The following is a 20,269-nucleotide window of genomic DNA, read 5'->3' as shown; positions in this document are numbered from 1 at the left end:
ATTATAAGTTATTAATTAATGGATATTAAAAAAAAGACACAATATTATATTATAATAATATGCCGATGAGAGATGACTAGCACAGATACCATGCCATGTCGAATCCACATATTTACCACAATCTTAGCATTAGCCAAGTACTTGGCATTCACAACTTACATTTTACGAGTTACAAAACGTTAACCGGTGTTAGGGCTGACTGTCCGTACCTAGGCGTCTTCGCCGTCTACATGCATTACGTGACGCGACATCTGTCGGAGTTGGCCATCCGGGCCCTTGCTAATGTCACTCTTATCAGCAGTAACAACAAAGTGTGTAGTTGTTTACAAACCGCGGTTATCGATACTACAGACCACTGACCGATCGACTCGCGCGGGTAAGACAAGATAATAAGACTAGACTGATATTATTGTTGTTGTCGTTGAATCAAAAACCGTTCAAAACACTTTATCGCAGGTACGTACGATCCCTGTGGACATGACGTAATCTTTGTAATTACTGATTCGTCCGCCGCGTACTGACGGGCACGAACGACGATCTTCGGCGCCGGTGATGGTGGTGGTGATGGTGGTCTAACCGCATTGTGAGTACTGACTATTGAGCGTTTGGTAGGATTAGGATTTCGTATCGTCTACTGTCGTTCCGCGTCCATCTCTGGTTTAAGTCCGGTGGTTTGAATCGGTAAAAAAAATACGTAGATACCGAGTGTCAACAAAAATCGGAAGAGACAACGTATACATAGTGCGAAATATTTTTGAAAAGACAAGACAATACAATACGGATCCACGTACCATCACACGTGCTATTTGGCACTACTGTTCCAAGTGATGTGGTGCTGAAGCTAGTCCGGTGTCAGGAGAAAACGCCTCTATAGTAGTCTGGTGAAACGTAGCAATGAGCGATTTCTCCGTGCGCATTTATACAAAGACCATGGCAGCAACTGCCATGCGCCGCAACTGTTGTTGCTGGAAGCGCGTCAGGGTGAGTATCCGCCAGTTCATTGTAGTTGTAGTATTATAATATATTAATGCTATCAAAACAGCGTGTCTAATATCTGTTTTGCTTGCAGATGTTACTCGTGTGCTCTGTCATCCTGTTTGTCCTGGTCAACGTGATACTGACTTTGCTCACCGCTAACCGCCAAACTGTCGATTCTGCCACTTCTGCAGCAGGTATCGGTTATAACAGCAGTAGTAAATGGGTTCAAGGCGATACAGCAAAGTACATATCTATAGAGGTGCTGTCTAGTAAAAACCGCGTGAGGATATGTGTTGACGATGCAACGGTAATTTACACTTTATTTACTCACATTTAAGTGTACATAATATACTGTTATATTGAAACAATAGAGCACAAATAAAAAAAATACTGGTTTTTATTTTTTGAAAATGTATAATAATATTATGTACAACTTTTAAGTTTTGAAGTAGGCACACAAAGCAAGTTTCATTAATGAATTTAAATGTTGTGTTAACAGTGTCAACTCAATACTTAACGTTGCTTTTCACATTTTGAAATGAATTTATTTGAATTTCTTGTATTTAATTAATATATTGTATAATATAATACATTTTAATATAATTTAACCTTAGAGTTGAACTAGTGCTGTAACTACACTCTGCTGTGGCGTCATTCCCGAATTTTATTTTGGCGCTGATTTTTGTTTCTTTTTATAGGTATAATTTTTATAATATTATTATATTATTACGTTCAAATTACTGTTATATTTTTTTACATTTTTAAGTTATTATAGTTAATGAGTCATAATAAAACTTTAAATAATTTATGAGAAAAATTAATTTTATACAAAAAAAAAAAAAACAATTATAATGTAACTCAAATGCTAACCTCTAATACGACACTGAGTGGAACACAAAATAAACATTTTATAGTTATTTTATATTAATAAGTTTTGAGAATTTTATGTATGTTATAAGTATATAAAATATTATAATTTAAAAATGCTCATATACCTATTGCAGAACAACTTAAATATCGTAAATATTAAAATAACATAAGATAACATACTCAGGTCTATTATAAAGCTAACCACAAGATATGGTTTGGCTGAACACAAATTTAATATGTTGTGTAAGGGTCAAAGAGAGAAACCAACTAGTGCGCTGACATCATCTTTGTAGCTTTACAGTATAAAATAAATTTATTAAGAAAAAAAATGAAAATAAATATTATAATAAATATTTATTTATTTATTTTCAGGTGATTGACGATAGTGATCCATTAAACAATAGAGGCATGCATGTTGTTGTCCTGAATCAACACACTGGTATGGTGATGGCTCAACGAGTATTTGATACGTACATGGATGATGAACCACTCATTAGTTTTTTGCATCGTGTGTCCTCTGGCCGTATAATGATATTTGCTGTTAAAGTGAGTACTGCCCACAGTTTAAGATATAATGGTTACGCGTCTATACAGTTTCAGGTAGCAGAATAATGTGCTTATAACAATTTAATAGCTCTTAACGCAATCTATTGGTCGTATTAATTATCCATAGAGTAATATTTTAATTTATCATGTTTAATTTTCCTGTACAGAATATCCACCACAATTTAATTTTATTTATCTAAGCACAAAACATTCCATGACTTATGTCTACTTAATGATTGATAATTATACACTTGGAGATTGAATACAGTTTACAGTGTATATTATATTAGTTTCAATCCTTTTTTTTTTTTCAAAATGTCCCTTTTTATTTTTTTCAATAATAATATTTTTGTCATTTACACTTGCAATCTAAAATCTGAGAAAAGTCTGAGAATATGAGATTAAAAATGAATAATGATGAGTAGACATAATTATTTAAAGAAATTGTAAGTACAATTACTGTTTTAAGTGCTTAATAAGGAAAACATATATAAGTCAATACTAGATAACATTAACTGTCACCAAATCATTATGAGCTTATAGGCCGTTCAGTTTGCCAATAAATTAGCTTAACATACATCAACACGTAACCTGCCTAATTGATAATAACAAGTCCACTACCACCTAATGTAAAAAAATGACATTTTGACTCCAGTGTTTACTGATCATTGCGTGTCTTATAAATAAAAATAAAACTTGTAATTTGAAAGCTTCTCAATGTTTTATTCATGATAAGTTACTATTAATATGTTAGTACCGTGTTAGCTAAGAAAAATTGTGAAATTATAGTACCTAACTCTTATTTTTTTAATTGAATTTAATCTTTCTATGACACTTATTAGGATGAGGCATCATTCCACCTCACCAACGAAGGCAGGCGTGCTATGCAAATGCATACTGGTGCAAGCGGTGCTAGTGCTAGTAGAAGTGGATCTGGATCTGCTGCAGGTGGATCATTGTGGCTGTCTGAACTTGGTTGGCGTGATATGTGGGCAATGGTAGCTAAACATCATAACAATGATCCAGAAGGAGAAAGAAATGTTGATGGTATTGGTGGTCGTGTATACGGAGAAAGCTATAACAGTAACCCGAGCTTAGTCTTACAGCATAATAGTAAGAGTGCGCCAGCTATATCTTCTTGGGGCACTGATGTTTTACTTCGCGTACAAGTTCCACTTGATGTAAATCGTAGTCATAACAATCAAAGTAAGTATTTATGTATAACTTTAGTATAACTACCCTTTAGATTTAATTTTTAAATTTTACATTAAATGTTTGATTTGTAGATGACGAGTGGTGTGATTCATGGATAACGGCTGGTGCTTCTGAAGATAACAATGATGATGGTGGTGATTTTGTGGACAGTGGCTCCATTATTGATGATGACATTATCGTTGAATCACCATTGGCACGACGACAACGATTCTGTAGCCGTATCGAGGGGTATGGTGATGTATGTAGCTGTGTACACCCTGCTCCTCTAGACTTCCATCCATTGCCTGTGAGTACAGGATAATTTTATATTGGAATAAAATTAATAGAGAATAGGAAAATTACCCATTTGGTCATTAATAATAAATTTAATTATTTTTATGCAGATACCAGATTCAAATATTGACCGAGTGCCTGTGGTAATAATAGCTGGTAATCGTGCTGACTATCTTTACAGGTATAACAGTTATTCTTTGTAGGCATACTAAGTGATTTATATTACATGCTTATTATGTATGACTGTTTATTATATTATATTGTTATGGAAGTTATATAATTTCAGTATAATATTCTCTATGATTGGTAATGATTGTGTTAATAAATAATAGGACAATAAAATCTGTGCTGAATGCTCGAGGCGTTCAACGACATATGGTTACTGTTCATGTGGACGGATATTACGACGAACCAGTTGAAGTAGCTCGGCTGTTGGGTGTGAGGGCTGTACAACATATGCCTGCTGTTGGCGATTCGGTCAATGGAGTTGGTGGAGAGCAAATTGCAAGCAATACTAATTCACGTCGCCGTCGAGTTACACAGCATTACAAATCTGCGTTAACAAGCACATTTGGTTCGCTGTTCCCGCAGGCTGATTATGCTATTGTGTTGGAAGATGACCTTGATGTTTCTGTTGACTTTTTTAGGTGTGTGTTTATATTATTCTATTAAATATATTATTTAAAATAATAAATTACTGATGGTAAGAAAATTGGCTTAATATTAACATTGATCAGTCTTATGATTAATTATATAACTGATTTATTCTCTCATATATTAATGTGAAATTATTATTGTGCTTCTTAGTTTTTTCAGTCAGACTCTTCCACTGTTGGCAGTACCTGATGACTCTACAGATGGTGGTAGTGGTTCTGGGTCGCTGTACTGTGTTTCTGCGTGGAATGACCAGGGATATGAGCACACTGCTAGTCGACCAGATGTTTTATACCGTATCGATTGGATGCCAGGATTAGGATGGATGCTTAAAAGATCCTTGTACAAGGACCAACTAGAATCAGAATGGCCAACAGTAGAGAAAGTTAGTATATTGATAATAATATTATATTATGTTGATCTCAAACAATCTTATTTTGAGTTTATACTATTTTTTTTAAATATTTTTAAATCCCCAGAATTTTGCAATATCACTTTACAAATTTGGAGTATTTCTTAGTTTTGTTTTTTAATCACTGTATATTTTTATCTTTTAAGACAAATGTTTTATTATATGGTTTATTAACTTGTATAACTTGGCCCGTAAAAACTTAAAGTTACTTCTTCTGTCAACTAAAAACTAACTGGTATCAATATGATTTTTTAGCCCTGGGATTGGGATATGTGGATGCGATCAACCAAAGTGCAACGTGGTAGACAATGTATAGTACCAGAAGTCAGCAGAACATTTCATTTTGGATCATCTCGTTCTGTTAACGTGAATCCATACTTTCAACGTACATACTTTGGTCGTCATGCATTCTATAACCCTAACGCTGCTACAAATGGGGCAAGTGCTGAATCTCATAGTGGTGGAACTGGAGGAGAATATGACGATAGAGGGGGTCTGATTCGTTTCAAAAACATTGACAAGTCAGTAAATTACTAAAATCAAATAATACTTTTGTATTATGGTATTTACTAGCTTACTTTCTCACACATTGTTTAGCTGAAATCTGTAATTCTACAATACGTATAAAATTAGTATATTAAATACAGTTTTTATGTGTTATATGTATAGGATGACTCGAATTTCATACCTTGGGTGGATGGAACGTAGGATCATGACAGAAGGCCAACTGTTAGATCACAGTAGGTGGCCATGCCGAAAAAAACAGTGGAATAACGAAGGTAGCAAACATAATGATAACCGAGGAGTGCATGATGCAGGAAACAAAAAATATTATCAATCAGACGAAGAATTTTTTGTTATTGATGAAATGAAGAATAATGACAATACAATTAGATCTAAGAAATTATTTGTATTATACATAAAAATGGAAGATCCATCTAGAGGCAATAGAAATACGGCAAATGTTGCTTGGACTCCTTTGGCAAAGGTAAATAAGTAACTTTTGAAAAACTGTTTAACTTTTTAATGGTTATTAAGAAAATGAAAAATGCAAAAAAACTTCTTACAAGCATTGTGCAGCTACATTTGGAAAACAATTCAAAATGCATTGAAATCCCAGCCTTAGTTATAAACAGGTTTGGGCAGTATCTTCGATATAAGTATCTTTGATACAATTGTATCTTGTATCCCAATACAATAATGAGAAGTACCGAGTATCCTTCATAAAAAATTGTTATCAAAAGATACTCAATACCTACATTAATGTGATACTTTGAAAAATTAATTTTTTACAATTATTTACAAAAGCCTACAGTCGCTTTTACGAAAAGTTGCCCTGGATAGTAGTGCGTTCAGTGGAAGTTTTACATAGGGTTACTATAACTAATACCTACTAGTTTATAATTAAATTATTACTTATTAGCTGTAGTCTGTAGTTTATGGCTATCTAAAAATGTATGCACGTGAATAATAATTAATTATTGTGCTGTAGAGTATTATTATTACTATTGAGTTATTAATTTTTGTAGTCTAGATGCATTATACAATTAAAATATAATATGTACCTGATGTATTTAAATAAAGTTCTTTAACAAATCCGTGACTTATTTTATTCAAAGTATCAGGTTTCAGGTATCGAGTATCTAAATATTTAAAACATAATTAGGTATTGAGTATCGAGTATCTAAATACTTACAATGTAAATACGTATCTAGTATCGGCGATACTAGTTTTTCGGTATCTTACCCATCCCTGGTTATAAACTATAAATTATAATTAAATACCATTGACTATATTTATATTTGCTTGTATATTTAGTGCCTGGGCATATGGGACCTAGACATTAGAGGGCATTACAAGGGAATGTGGCGGCTATATCTTAATACTGATAATCAAGATGACGGAACAAATGCAGATGAAGAAGGAATTCCAACACATATTAAAAGTGGTTCCGAATTATTTATCATCAGTTGTCCATTTTCACATTTTTGGTAAGTTCTACAAATGTTAAATTAACATTATTTTAATGACTACTACTTTATGTACCTTTATTTACTATGTAACTGTACATTTGTATATATCATGTGCATTTATTATTCTGTTTAGGTATTTATTTTATTGAAATTATAACTTTATTTATGGTATATGATGTTAACATTTAAATATGAAAACTGTGTAGGTTGGGAGAAGGGAGTGCCTATTTTTCCTAATGTCTTCTTTATTTTATTCTTCATTATATCCCATAATATCAATGGAGTAGCCAGGAATTTCGTATGGGGGGGGGGGGAGGGGCTAAGTCTAAAAAAAAATAAAAAAAATGCAAATTTAATAGTTATGTCTTTTGTTCACACTTTTTATTTTATTTTTACTAATCTTGATAAAATTCTTAAGTCAACTCAGTCAATGGAAGGTATATAGCCCTCTTAGCCTCCCTGGCTACGCCACTGCATAATATTGTAATTTATTTGAATTATATTATTTTTTTATTTATTATAGCAAATTCAAGCCGATGAATGTGACTGCTTTATGGTACAATAGTATTGGTATTGGTGAAGATGATGATGGTGGTGATGATATGCTGTAGCCTTAAACTGCTGAGAACAAGAAGACTACTTTTTAATGTAGTTATTACCATTATATTATAAATTACATATCTATGTTAAATGTTTAAAATTAAAATGTTATAATGTTTTTACTATTGTATAACTTTAATCATCTCATTTATTTGTAAAAACATACTTTTGTATCATTGTCATAGACTTATAGAAATAAACATAGGTACATTAAGTATGATAACGCGTGCAAGCTTATTAGGATGATCCTATTTTAATGAATGTGTTAAAGTACTTCCATTTCGCTCATTCTGATGATAAAATTCAAGCAATCTCTTGTAATCCCTTTGAAATGGGTGCATCTCCCAGTCCTCAGGATAAATATTCCCCCTATTTCTATAAGTCTAATCATTGTATAAGTTTTATTTTAAGTTTTATATAAATCTCTTCCAGTTCTAACTAAAGAAAACTGCCGACTCATAGTATTTTAAACCTAATTTGTAATGTAGAGACTGCTTTGATTTCTTATTATTTTAATTTTCCTAGCTAAAGCTGGGTTCTCATGAATCATGTTCTTGCCAAAATTTGTTACTTTTGGATGCTTAACATGCCGTAACTGGTGTGTTTCCAGAGGATGTGGTACAAGTTAAATGGAAAAGCAAATAATATAATTCTTAATGTACTTCGCAAATATGCCAGTTAGAACATTATTTACCTACGTAAATTACTGGCCCATATGATTATTGGTGTACTTGTTGAGCATACCAAACATGGGAACCCAACTTTAAAATTAAACTAAAGGATTTTTTACTTTATTAACTATATAATATAGATATATTATACGTCTTGTTGTTTTGTTTCAAGAATAACAGAATGATAAACTTATTATTTTATTGTTTTTAATGAGTTTATAATTTGTTTTATATTGACTCCAAAGATAAAATATGTTGTATTTTATTATTATTTATGTTAAAATTAAATAATATTTTTATATTAAGGTTGTAGAGACTGCCCTGCCCTATTAATTTGTGTACAGTTTTTATTTTTAATAAAACAAATTAATAAATATTTTTTATTACTGTTTTATTATATTTTTTTGTTAATATTTTGACCACAAATAAACACATTTGTGAATAATAAAATAGGTATCTTTATTGTATGGGCATCATATATAGGTTCCAAAACTAATTTCGTAAACTCAATTGAAAAATGTGCCAAATTGAATAATCCACTAAAATCTAGTGATATAATATATACTAACATACAAATACAGCTTTGCTTGGACTAATATTTATTGCGCTAACTTAAGAGGATGTTGTATTCTCTCTCTGACAGGGACTGGAACCAAACCTAAAAGTACTGGTTATGGAATCGGAACCTTTAAAATATTAAGAACTGGAACCGGAAGCAAAACCTTTATTTTAATAAATAAAGTACTGGAATTTTAATAAGTTCTTTATTTAGGTTCAAAAATAAAATTATTTTATTTATCATAATTTAATGGTATTACTGTATTGTGTATAAACTATGTAAGATCATATAAGTTTCTAATATTTCTTATATTATTAATTAAACTCGTATTCCGGATAGATAGTAGAACCGGAACCGATATGGATAAATTTTAAAGGTTCCTGGTTGAAACATAAACAGGAGATATACCTAAAGGTGCAGTGAACTGTGAATTTACTAATTAAATACTTCATTTTTTAAACTTTTTAACTTTACGTTTATGTTTATTTATTGCAATATTTTCATATCTAAATATATTTCAATAGAGCTATGTATAATATAGAAATATATTTTAATATATAATTAATAAATAATTAAGTGTTAGTAAGCATAATATCCAGAAAAAAACTTAATTTTGAAAATTGAACTTGGGAACGTTCTTTTATGTTTAAATATATTAAATTACCGCAAACGATATTATAAATAAATGTATAAGTCTGATCAGTCTACTGTATTTTAAAACTTAAATTTAGTAGATAGGTACCTACCTTTTTCTTTTTTTTGAAATAATCATAAATTATCTACCTAAACTACCTTGCAGGTACCCATAAATAAATATAATTCATAAAAATCATTAATTTACTTGTACAACATACGTAAGGAAGGTTATTAACCTTATAAAACACAAACAACTCCGACCGTTAGCGATGTAAAACTAAATTTATTTACAAGCATAATATTTTCGAAATTGGATTACTCTTTGAAAAATAAATACGTCTAAGAGACGTCAGTATTTAAAGTGGAAAAAACACAACATTAATAAACGCGACAACAACAGCGTATTAAATGGGCATCACATGATACTAATATGTCCATATCGTCGTGTTACTTCGTGTGGGATTTTGCAGCTGTATAAAGAGGACAATCTAAAGTCCGGTGAAAGTATTTCTTGAACTCTTCGTCGTGGATAGCTTTGAAACTGACCTTTTTACTCTGGCATACACGTGATGTGTTCGGTGGTCCATCGCTGCCACCCTGGAACTTGTCGATATATTTCAACACCCATTGGTTTTCTTCTTCGTAACGTTTTTCTAAACACCTATAACGGAACCAAATTATTCAGTCGGGTATGCGCATATCACAGGTAGGATGTAGGATCATTGATGGTATTATTATACACTATACAGTATAGACATAAAAGGTTAATAATATATAGGTAACTGCGTGTCTGGTTATTATTGGAAAGTCCGGAATAAATAAGGGGACGACAGTTGGCCCCCAAGTACAAAAAGGGCTCCGGGTGTTGTCTAAGTTTTATGAAATGATTATTCGTGCTTTTTATAGTGAAAATATTACTACATTATAAGGAAAACTAAGGATAAAAAAATTACAATATAGTATATATTATTGTAGGTACTCGCGTGAAAGTATAGTAGGTACCTATGTGTCAAGGTCAACATCGTGTAGTTAAGTACTAGATCGTTATGCATCTACGAGTTAAAAAGTTAAAGTTAAGTTACATAACAATTTACTTTTTTTTTAGTAGTAACTACTAACTCTACGAATTACATTTTTACCATGTTATTAAGTAGGTAACTGAAGTGTTAATTAATTGTATTGTCACGTTAACTGTTAAGTTCCTAAAACCTCAGATTTAAAATATATTTTATTTTGTAAAAATTAATTTTATGAAAAAAAAATATAATAATTGAAGTATATTAATTATAAATATAATAAGTAATAAATAATAATGGTTATACATTATAATATTGCATATTCAAAGAATATATTATATTGTATATTATAAACAGAAGGTAACTTAGTAATTGAGAAAAGAAAAACATAACTAGATATATATTTACTCAGTATCTCATACTTACGTTTAGTTTGTAATTTTGTATACTCTTTAATTGAGTTTAATCTATATACCTATAGTTATAATAGCTATTATTATATTTTTATTCATTCATAGAATTACAACTGAATATTTTAATATCATGTAGGTACAGTGGTGGAATCAGGGGGGGGGAAATTATTATTTATTATAATCATTAATGTTTAAAAATTATAGAATGTATGTATTATTAATTAAAACTAAAATTATACAATGTATATGTGTCCCCTCTATCAAAATATCGATGATTTAGATCTGTCCTTGATTATGTACAATAATCAATAATAAAATAACATTAAATAATAATAATTTATAAAATGTACACAGGCCCAAGAATGTTTCTATACAATTTATTACAAATATAATTCTATAAATGTATAAGTATATTATGATGTAGAGGTATATACAGCCGTGAAGACTGAGTATTGAAGTAATATAGGGCGTGCGAAATCGTGCTTAAACTTATCACCTTAAAATGTACCTAAATTCGAAAAATAAGGGTATACAAATATGTTAGATATATAATATTATATATAATTAATAATTTTGTGAAGTTGACATAGATGAAATTTATATCGAAGTGGAATACTGTTCATTATGTCTAGTTTACCAACAAGTGTACCTATTACAAAACTATTGAAACTGGAGTAACTCGACATTTAAAATTAAATGGAGTATTGAAGTTCATGATATTACGGGACATGGTTTCTTTGTATCCAAATTAATATAATTTGTATAAAATATTTTATACACTTCCAGTCAGCAGTGCAACTGTAGAAAGTAATTTTTGCCGTCTAGAACTTCTCAAAATATGCCTTCGCTCAACTATAACTGAAGACCAACTTTCAAATTTGGCCATATTGAGCATAGAAAGCAAAATAGCTCAAACCATTGATTTTGATAACGTAATAAGTACATTTGCACTAATGAAAAAACGCAGAAAATTATTATTATCTTCTAGTTCTTTACTATTATTTTCATGTAGGTATTATAAAATATAAATTGTATTTATGTATTATTTTTGACTTTTGTATTGTATTAGAATTTAGAACCACTTTCTATATCTCTATTGAGAAAATGAAATCAGGCATTGAAAACTAAAATAAAATAAATATACTGCAAATATACGTATAAAATAAAATAATAAATATGTTTAACCCCTTCTTATAATAATTTAACTATTTCAGGTAATTTTTTTATTAAATATAAATTGTAATGCAACAAATGCAAATAACAATTAATTAAATACAGCTTTACTACTAAAACTTGTAAGTAAATTTCACATTTTACTTAAAAATTTGTTATGACTCATGTACCTATAATATAGTTATATCGAATGTTGGTATCAAAATGTGATGTACCTAAATAACTATAATAAGGTAAATCGCGAACGCATTGGGTGACTTTGTAATACCTATAGTTGCTTGAAGTTTCTACATAGTGGCCTCTCGTAAGTACCTATAAGGCAGATCCAAAGTTCTAAAATCCTGGGTACGCCACTGGGTAGGTAGTTAATTAATAATTATTATGTTCTAATAATTAATTTTGTAATAATAATTTAGTATCTATTAGGTAGTTGAGGAACACTAGGTAAACAAATAAATAAAAGTAATTATTTTGTTGGATTTTGTCATTGATTAAAATTTAAAGTATTAAAATATATTAGAATAGTACTTACAGCAATTCATTTTAATACCTACATACATTTATTTAAAACTGTAAGCCCTCTATTAATTTACTACAATATATTATATTAATTTTTAGTTTGAAAAAGATATACCTATTTTTTTATTTTATATGAAAAAAAGTAAGTAATTTTTAACTTTAACCCTTAATTTACATTTTTCTGTATTAAATTAACTTAACGAGTTAAAAAAAATAGGTAGGTAACTTTACCAGCCTTTCAAATCGTGCTTTCGATTGTAGTATCTGTTATTAGAATCATTATATGTAACTATGTAAGTACCTACCTACTATAATTATTATTATTCTATCTAAGGTTTTTATCATTGATATAAATACGTAAGTATACTTATGCATAGGCGTGCGCAGGGGGGATGCGGGGTAAGCCATGGCATCCCCTGTAGGGTTATTATAAACATATAGTTTTTAGTTGTAAATGTTTTGATTATAAATTAGAATCACGAACCTACACCGTATCTAATTTAAATATTTTGAATATTTTTTTATATTATTTTCTTATAATAAATATTGGGAGTCAAATATTAATTTGATTTCATAATTATATTTTCATAATCATCACAGGTACCTAGAAATAATAAAACAGATTGATAACTCATGATAATATAATTGAAATCAAAATCCACCATTTTCATGAGAATTGCGGGTTTTGCCACCAGAACATTCAAGCCCCTGCGGTTATTGCTTATTTTCATACTACCTACCTACAACTTCGAAAAAAAGAATTTCGATTGATTAGATTATCAATTTTTTTCATTATTATAATATGATCAAATGTCTGTAAGTTTTTATACTGTTACTTTATTGGAATGAAATCACAGTACATAATATTAAATTATTGATGTAAAATTATTTTTGTATTTTTATTAATAAATTACGTTTTTATTGTTAAGCATGCGGTGCATGCTGAGCATGCCTGGAGAATTCGCCACTGGTACTTATATACTTTTCAAATTAAAATATCTAAAACCAATAAATTAGCTAAATAAAATGCATGCTAATTTCTTTTCGCATTATATGACAAATTATTTGTACATATTAAGAGTTTTTGGGGAGTTATTTTTTGTATTGAGCTAAATATGTTTAAAAATACCGGCATACCCTGCGAAAAAAGTCTGAGCACGCCTATGTAATTAAGTATTTTAAGTGTATAAAAATAGAAATATACATAGGTAATGTCGGAAGCAAAAAATCATCGCAATGGAATAGAAAAGAAAAAAAATGGGTACGTAATCCGAAGTATAAAAATGTTGTTTGTATGTTTTAAAAAATTGAGGTTTTTTTATATTTGTATTACACTATTACAGTATTACCTATGTATTTGACTATTACTATATAATATTTTAGTAATACTAAACGTTGAAATATAATATAATAAGTATTTCAGTAAATACATTACATTTACTATTTCTAATAATTTTAAAATTAAAGAATATATTTATATTAGGTACCTAATTCAACTTTTTACCTATTTTATGTTGTGACTTGACTAATATATTTTATAATCATATTTACCTATACAAATTTTACCTTTTAGACAACTGAAATAAAAAATTTAGTCTGCCGACTGCCCGCTGACATAATATTATTCTCACAAAACAATAAATACTCACCTCGGACAGAGTGAAGACAATTGACCGCCATCTAGCGTTATCTCGTTTTTGGGTGTGACAGTGGTCGGATCAAGAGCGGCAATGATTTTCGCGTGCCTGTTTACGGTTCCGTCCAGATCATGTGCTAAGAACTCGTCTTCCTGTTCAGACGTGGTGGACATCGAGTCACCGATGGGCACCTCAAGCCGCTGTCTCGGTCCGCTGTCCCCACCAACATATTCATTTTGGATCCAGAACACCCGTTGCAGTACGTCGTCCAGTCGCCTGTCCATCGGCTCGAAATACTCGTGCAACTCTGTCACTATGGCGGTTGGTGATAATCTGCGTGGCCGTCCACGGCGGCGGCGTCGTCGGTGGCGGTGGTGTCGATGGTGGTGCCGACGGCCGCCATAGACGCTTTCGTTGGCTTCTTCTTCTTCTTCTACGTCTTCTTCTTTACAGTCTCCGTCATCGTCTTCACACTCTCCGCGGCCGTTGTCGCCGTCGTCGTCATGCACTAAAAGACGGTACGACGGCCGTCGGCTGTCCCTTCCCATCATCAGTTCGCACGCATCGTCCACCGTTTGGCACGTCTGCCGCCATTCGTCCGCCATCAGTCGCAACGTCCTACGCGCCTCCCGCAAAGTTGCACGCCCGGTTTTGAACGTCCTCATGGCACTCGTAAATTCCTCCGTTTTCGCCGCCTGCGTTACGCACAGCGCGCGCTTTCTGTCCGACACGATGATGTGCGTCTCTTCGATCGTATTTTCCGCGTTCGACAACTGCATGGCCGAATTAAACGTTAACGTTATGATAATTATTGTCATAATTATTATTATTATTATTATTATTATTATTATTATTATTATTATTATCACTATTGTTTGATATATGTATCAATGGCAAAGTATTAAGTAATTCTCTGCAATAGCTAGTTAGTAGTCTATATTCAAAAATTCAATCCAAAAATTCGAGTTGCGTATTCTTCACAGATCCTTTTAAATTTTAAGTAATATATACTATTTTAAGCTCAAACACATATTAAATAAACTCTTTTTTTTAGGTATTTATAACCACCGGTAAACATGCCTACAGTACCTACACAGGACCCAATCAACGCCAATTACCATCGTTATGGTATTACATAATCCAAATATTTTTCATAAAACCTGCGGGTATTGATGTCTTAAATACAAAATACAAAAAAATTTAAGCTGGCTTTATTACTGACTAATCAATTTAACAGATGAGAGATTCTAAAAACAATTGAATATACCTAATTATTTTGCTCTACTAAATTTCCAGGAAAGCTAATTGAAAATAAATATAGAAATTGAGTTCATAAAATAGTTAAAAATATTGTTCATACTCGACATTTGAAAAGCAAGGTAAACTAGCGTAAATCTAATCAAAATGTGGACAAATCGATATGAAACACTCAACTATTTTTACTTCACTACCTATATCAATAGGTAAACTTTGTAAACAGTTTTTATGTCAAATCTGAAACAGAAATAAATAACGCCTATATACTGGTAGGTACTATAGTCTATAGGTAGGTATGTATACCACGGAGTATTCGAAATGGACGAAAGGCATCTACACTCAACATAAATTACTATACATAATATGTTACACAATATGTCAGTTATCGCACAAACACAGCGTAACCTTTATACTCAACCATAAAATACATTTTACATTTCCACTTCTCATCCTATCAATATAAATTAAGTGTCAATTATTACCTTATGCAGTTATGCTTTATAATTAGTATTAGATCAATGATCACTTTCCAATTTCATACAACAGTTTGCTTTATGTCGAGAAAAGAAAATATATCGACTCATATCTAAATCGCCAGTATTTACAATGTTATTAATTTCATAAAATATTAATTTTGCTACGTATGTAAATGCTATTTAATACATATAAAAACAAGCCCGCGGTGTCCAATTAGTCACTGACCACAGCAACAAGACGTTATAAGATTTTTTATTGAACTTAAACTATATATTTACACTAATGCTTTATTATTTAGCATAGAAGTCTAACTTTTTTAAAAAAATCCACACACCTTGTACATTTCACAATATGTTATAAATATTTTCCTTTTCCTATTCATAAATGGTTTTTCTGTGGAGAGTATACAATCTATAGTGCATATAATTATAATACGAATTACGTGATCGATATTTAAAACTTTATGGAAATCTATAGAAACATTTTGAATAATTTTTCTGAGACCCCCGATTGAGAATCACCGAAATAAAGAAACGATCATAAAAACAGACGAGCGCAGAGTGATCTGTATAAAAAAATATATATATTTATATGTTGTATGAATCGATATTTTACATGTATTTATAATTAAATCATTTCAATCATTGTGACTTGGGCAATTCTAGTATAAAACGTAGAGAAAATTTTACCGAATATGCACACCAAAAAATGATGGTATACTTCTAAGGCTATTTTATATCACGAAAAATTAGACACGAATGCGTTGGCATATGATTTAAATGTAACAAATATTAAGCTTTAGGTCCCATATTAGTAAAAGCCAAAAGATCGGGAATCTAAGTGACACATTTTTGGACACGGGTGATAAATATATTCGATGAAGGTAAAATTTTATTTTATTTCGATTATTGTATTATTTTAATTTAATTAAATCATATTTTTCTCTCAATATGGTCTCACGAAAATAAATATATCGACTTAATATTTTAATCTAATTTATTGAAAATACACCAAGAACAATGACAATGTTCCTATATACATATTTTAATTTTTGAGTACTATAAATAATGATTACTCTGAGCTCGCCTTTTAAAAGATGGTAAGCTTTACGTTACTATAGATCGTTTCTTCATAATATTGCGATCTTTGTACTCAACAGTTTTGACCCTATTTTTCCTATGTTTTCGGAATTCTGAAAAAAAAACAATACATTTTGTTTCAAATAATTTCGAATTAGTATTTTGAGTAATTTTTTTTTTTGTAAACTTTATTAATACTAATTCAATGCTTATTCTTATAAAATTGTATACTTATTACTTAATATATTGAAATTCTAACAAACTCTAATATTTATAGAACATTAACTAACGCTAAGCAATTTTGTATAGAAAACAAAATAACTACATAATACATTATGGCAATAACAAAAATTTGCACTAGACAAGATAAAACATAATGGAACGTTATTTCCACCATAATTAAGTTTTTAAAAATTAGCCATTAAAAATTAAAATATGACCATTACCAGAGAACGAAGACAAAATAGTTAAATACTTAAAAACACATAATTTCCAATATATATTTAAGATTTTCTCAGATATTTTATTATAATATATAAAATGTTATACTATAAGAAAATCTGTTCACAATATTACAATTCCATCACACAATATATAACCATTTAACATCAATGCATACATTTGCTGTAATAATCATAATTCTTCTCCTGATTTTATTGTATATAATAAAAAAAATAATTTAGAGATAAATAATATGTACCTGATTAATAAGTGCCAGATCAGCCAAACCACTAACCAAGATATCAGAACATTTTTTTATTAGAAACTATCAAAATATTTAAACAAATCTACTGTAATAGTATAACATGGCAATTTAATTTAATTAAATATATAATAAAAAATCTATGTATATAAAAATGGAGACAAAAATGTATAACAATTCATCAATCAAGAACGGCTGGTCCGATTTGGCTCAAATTTTTTTTAAGATGTTCGTAACTGCCAGGAGAAGGTTTTTACGAAATAAAATTTTAGGAAAATCGACCGGAAAGGTAGGAAATCTCAAATCTGTATGTCAAAAATACAACAGTGGTGCAACAGTGCATTATATTATATTGGTTGCTATTGGTTAATCGGGCATGTTTGTTGATTTCATATAATATAAAAATGAATCGCAGAATGTGTTGCTAAGCACAATAATTCTACTGTACGCGTGTTGTGACTGAACGTCCTCCTAAATGGTTAGACCAATTTGAATGAATTTTTTTGTATGCGTTTGCGTTTATTCATCTGATTTTAGTACGGTTAGGTTAGGTTAGGATTTTGTATTAATTGATTATATCAATCCACTATAGGTAGAATACGACAAACTTGGTATAACTTTGATACTTTAGAGTTAAGTCATACACTAACGTAAATACAACACGGGGTCCGCGATCAACCGCAGGTAGATTGCATACATGATAATGTACCTACTGCTGCGAATCATAATTTTTATTCAGGGCAACGGAAAAGTTAAGATTAATTTTGAAACCATACACCAAATATTAAATAACGAATTGAACAAAGTTTGAGTCACATATAGTTGGTACACTTAATGGGCAACGAAGTGCACGGGTTCAGCTAGTATATATATATATAATAATAAGCGTGATCTCAGAGGGGAGGGGGGGTTGGTGGGCCGTGGCCCACCCTGCGAGACGTACCGAGATTTGTATACATAGTAATTCATGAGCTAAACATCACGATTTTTGATTTTTTAAATCATAAAACATTAAATAGGTAGGTGAAAAATGACATTGATACTCAATGATAATAAATGATAATAAATTAAATGTCTTTAAAAATAAAATTGATAACATATTACCATTACAGATTGCGAAATTGTATTTATCTAAAATTTAAAATTGTGTCGAAAGTTGAAATATTTCAATATTTATCTGTTTTTTATCATATGAATGATTTATGCCAGTGGCGGTAAAATGATTTTGTCATGGGAGGGGATACGGCTGATTGTTTAACATATTATTATGCATTATTTTATCATTAAAAATATCATTTGTGGTTATGTCTAATATCAATTTATAAAATTATGGTAAATACACCTTTATTTATAACTTAGGTATCACGGTATTATTTATAACACTGAATCACGGACATTCCCCCCGACCATTAATTTATTCATTTTTAATGCTTAAAATATAAAATATATGCTTATTTTTTTTTAAATTTTTATTCTTGAAGTAGTTCAGTGGATCGAACAAATAGATTTATAACCTATTATATTTATGAAAAAAAAATGCTTATATTATATTATGTTTTAAATTAAAAAAAAAAAAAAAATTCTTATTAAATAATAGGTATTGTATTATTAAATTCAATATTATTAGTCAATAATATATTATATATATTTTATATTTTATAAACTTTAAAAAAAAATTTCCACATCAAAAATATATCGGGGGGAAAATATCCTACTACACTGAAAACAATCAGGGCCCCTGATTAACTGCACGATTAACAGCCATAGAAAAAATATTACCGCTAAGTCACAACTTGATTTTCTGTAACTGTATTAGTGACCTTACTTATTTTTTCATCCACCGAGCGTTTAAAAGTAGAGCAACTTGCATCAAAATAGCCAGTAATTTTCCTTTTATAGACATAGTAATAAATTGTGAAAATGTAAAATAGACAATATAGTCAAAGTCAATATTTCAAAAGACACCGACCGTATAATAGTAAGTAATAGAACTACACGGACCTACAGTAGAAAACACGACTACGAAAGAGTAAAGACGAATCACGGTGATAATTAAATATTATGAGTTATGACAAATAATAAGCAATCGACATTTCAAGTTTTCAAACAACTAATGACTTGGGGCTGTTGGTATAAAAAAAAATACGTAATATTATGTAAAATATACCTACCAATCGCACTATCGCCCGTATGGGCCAATGTTCTGGGAAAGTGTAGATCTAGTTGTTATTGAGAATTCTCGATGATCGAGTGGGATAATTCCCATATTATATTTTGTGTAAACAACTAAATATTAATAATAATAATAATATCCTAGTTCCTAGATATGAGTCTAGATAATAATAGTCATGTCATATAAACACGTATAAACATATCCCGACAATCTATGGAAATTTACAACATTTGATAATTTGTTTTTAGAAAAAATAGAACAAAAGCAGGTAAGTGGATGTCGCTCTGCTGTACAGTAGATTACAAGTGGGTAATTGTATATTGGTTGTATTAGACTTGAATCCAATGATATAATATCATTGTATAAGAAAAACGATTCTGAGCGGAGACGGTTTACAGTCTAGATATTTTATATTTTTGTTATTATTTATTTTAT

The 20,269-nt window shown here is 30.2% G+C and overlaps 1 protein-coding gene across 1 annotated transcript; it reads left to right on the top strand.

Annotated features, from left to right (window-relative positions):
* The first annotated feature begins 352 nt into the window (after nucleotides 1-352).
* On the top strand, nucleotides 353-8,575 carry LOC100167491 (protein O-linked-mannose beta-1,2-N-acetylglucosaminyltransferase 1). The gene is made up of 12 exons (XM_001948184.5): nucleotides 353-981; nucleotides 1,070-1,285; nucleotides 2,221-2,394; nucleotides 3,237-3,600; nucleotides 3,681-3,895; nucleotides 3,993-4,063; nucleotides 4,215-4,529; nucleotides 4,690-4,921; nucleotides 5,204-5,469; nucleotides 5,618-5,936; nucleotides 6,767-6,939; nucleotides 7,445-8,575. The coding sequence occupies exons 1-12, from the start codon at nucleotides 895-897 to the stop codon at nucleotides 7,530-7,532; spliced, it is 2,520 nt and encodes an 839-aa protein (XP_001948219.2). The 5' UTR covers nucleotides 353-894; the 3' UTR covers nucleotides 7,533-8,575.
* The last annotated feature ends 11,694 nt before the right edge of the window (nucleotides 8,576-20,269 follow it).

Source organism: Acyrthosiphon pisum, chromosome X (genome assembly GCF_005508785.2).
Source record: "Acyrthosiphon pisum isolate AL4f chromosome X, pea_aphid_22Mar2018_4r6ur, whole genome shotgun sequence".
NCBI classification, from domain to species: domain Eukaryota; kingdom Metazoa; phylum Arthropoda; class Insecta; order Hemiptera; family Aphididae; genus Acyrthosiphon; species Acyrthosiphon pisum.
This window is presented reverse-complemented; position numbering and strand designations above follow the sequence as displayed.

Coding starts and splice junctions, on each gene's coding strand:
- LOC100167491 (XM_001948184.5), top strand. CDS start 895: ATGAGCGATTTCTCCGTGCGCATTTATACAAAGACCATGGCAGCAACT. Junction 3,601..3,680: donor TCGTAGTCATAACAATCAAA/GTAAGTATTTAT, acceptor TTTGATTTGTAG/ATGACGAGTGGTGTGATTCA. Junction 5,937..6,766: donor CTTGGACTCCTTTGGCAAAG/GTAAATAAGTAA, acceptor TTGTATATTTAG/TGCCTGGGCATATGGGACCT.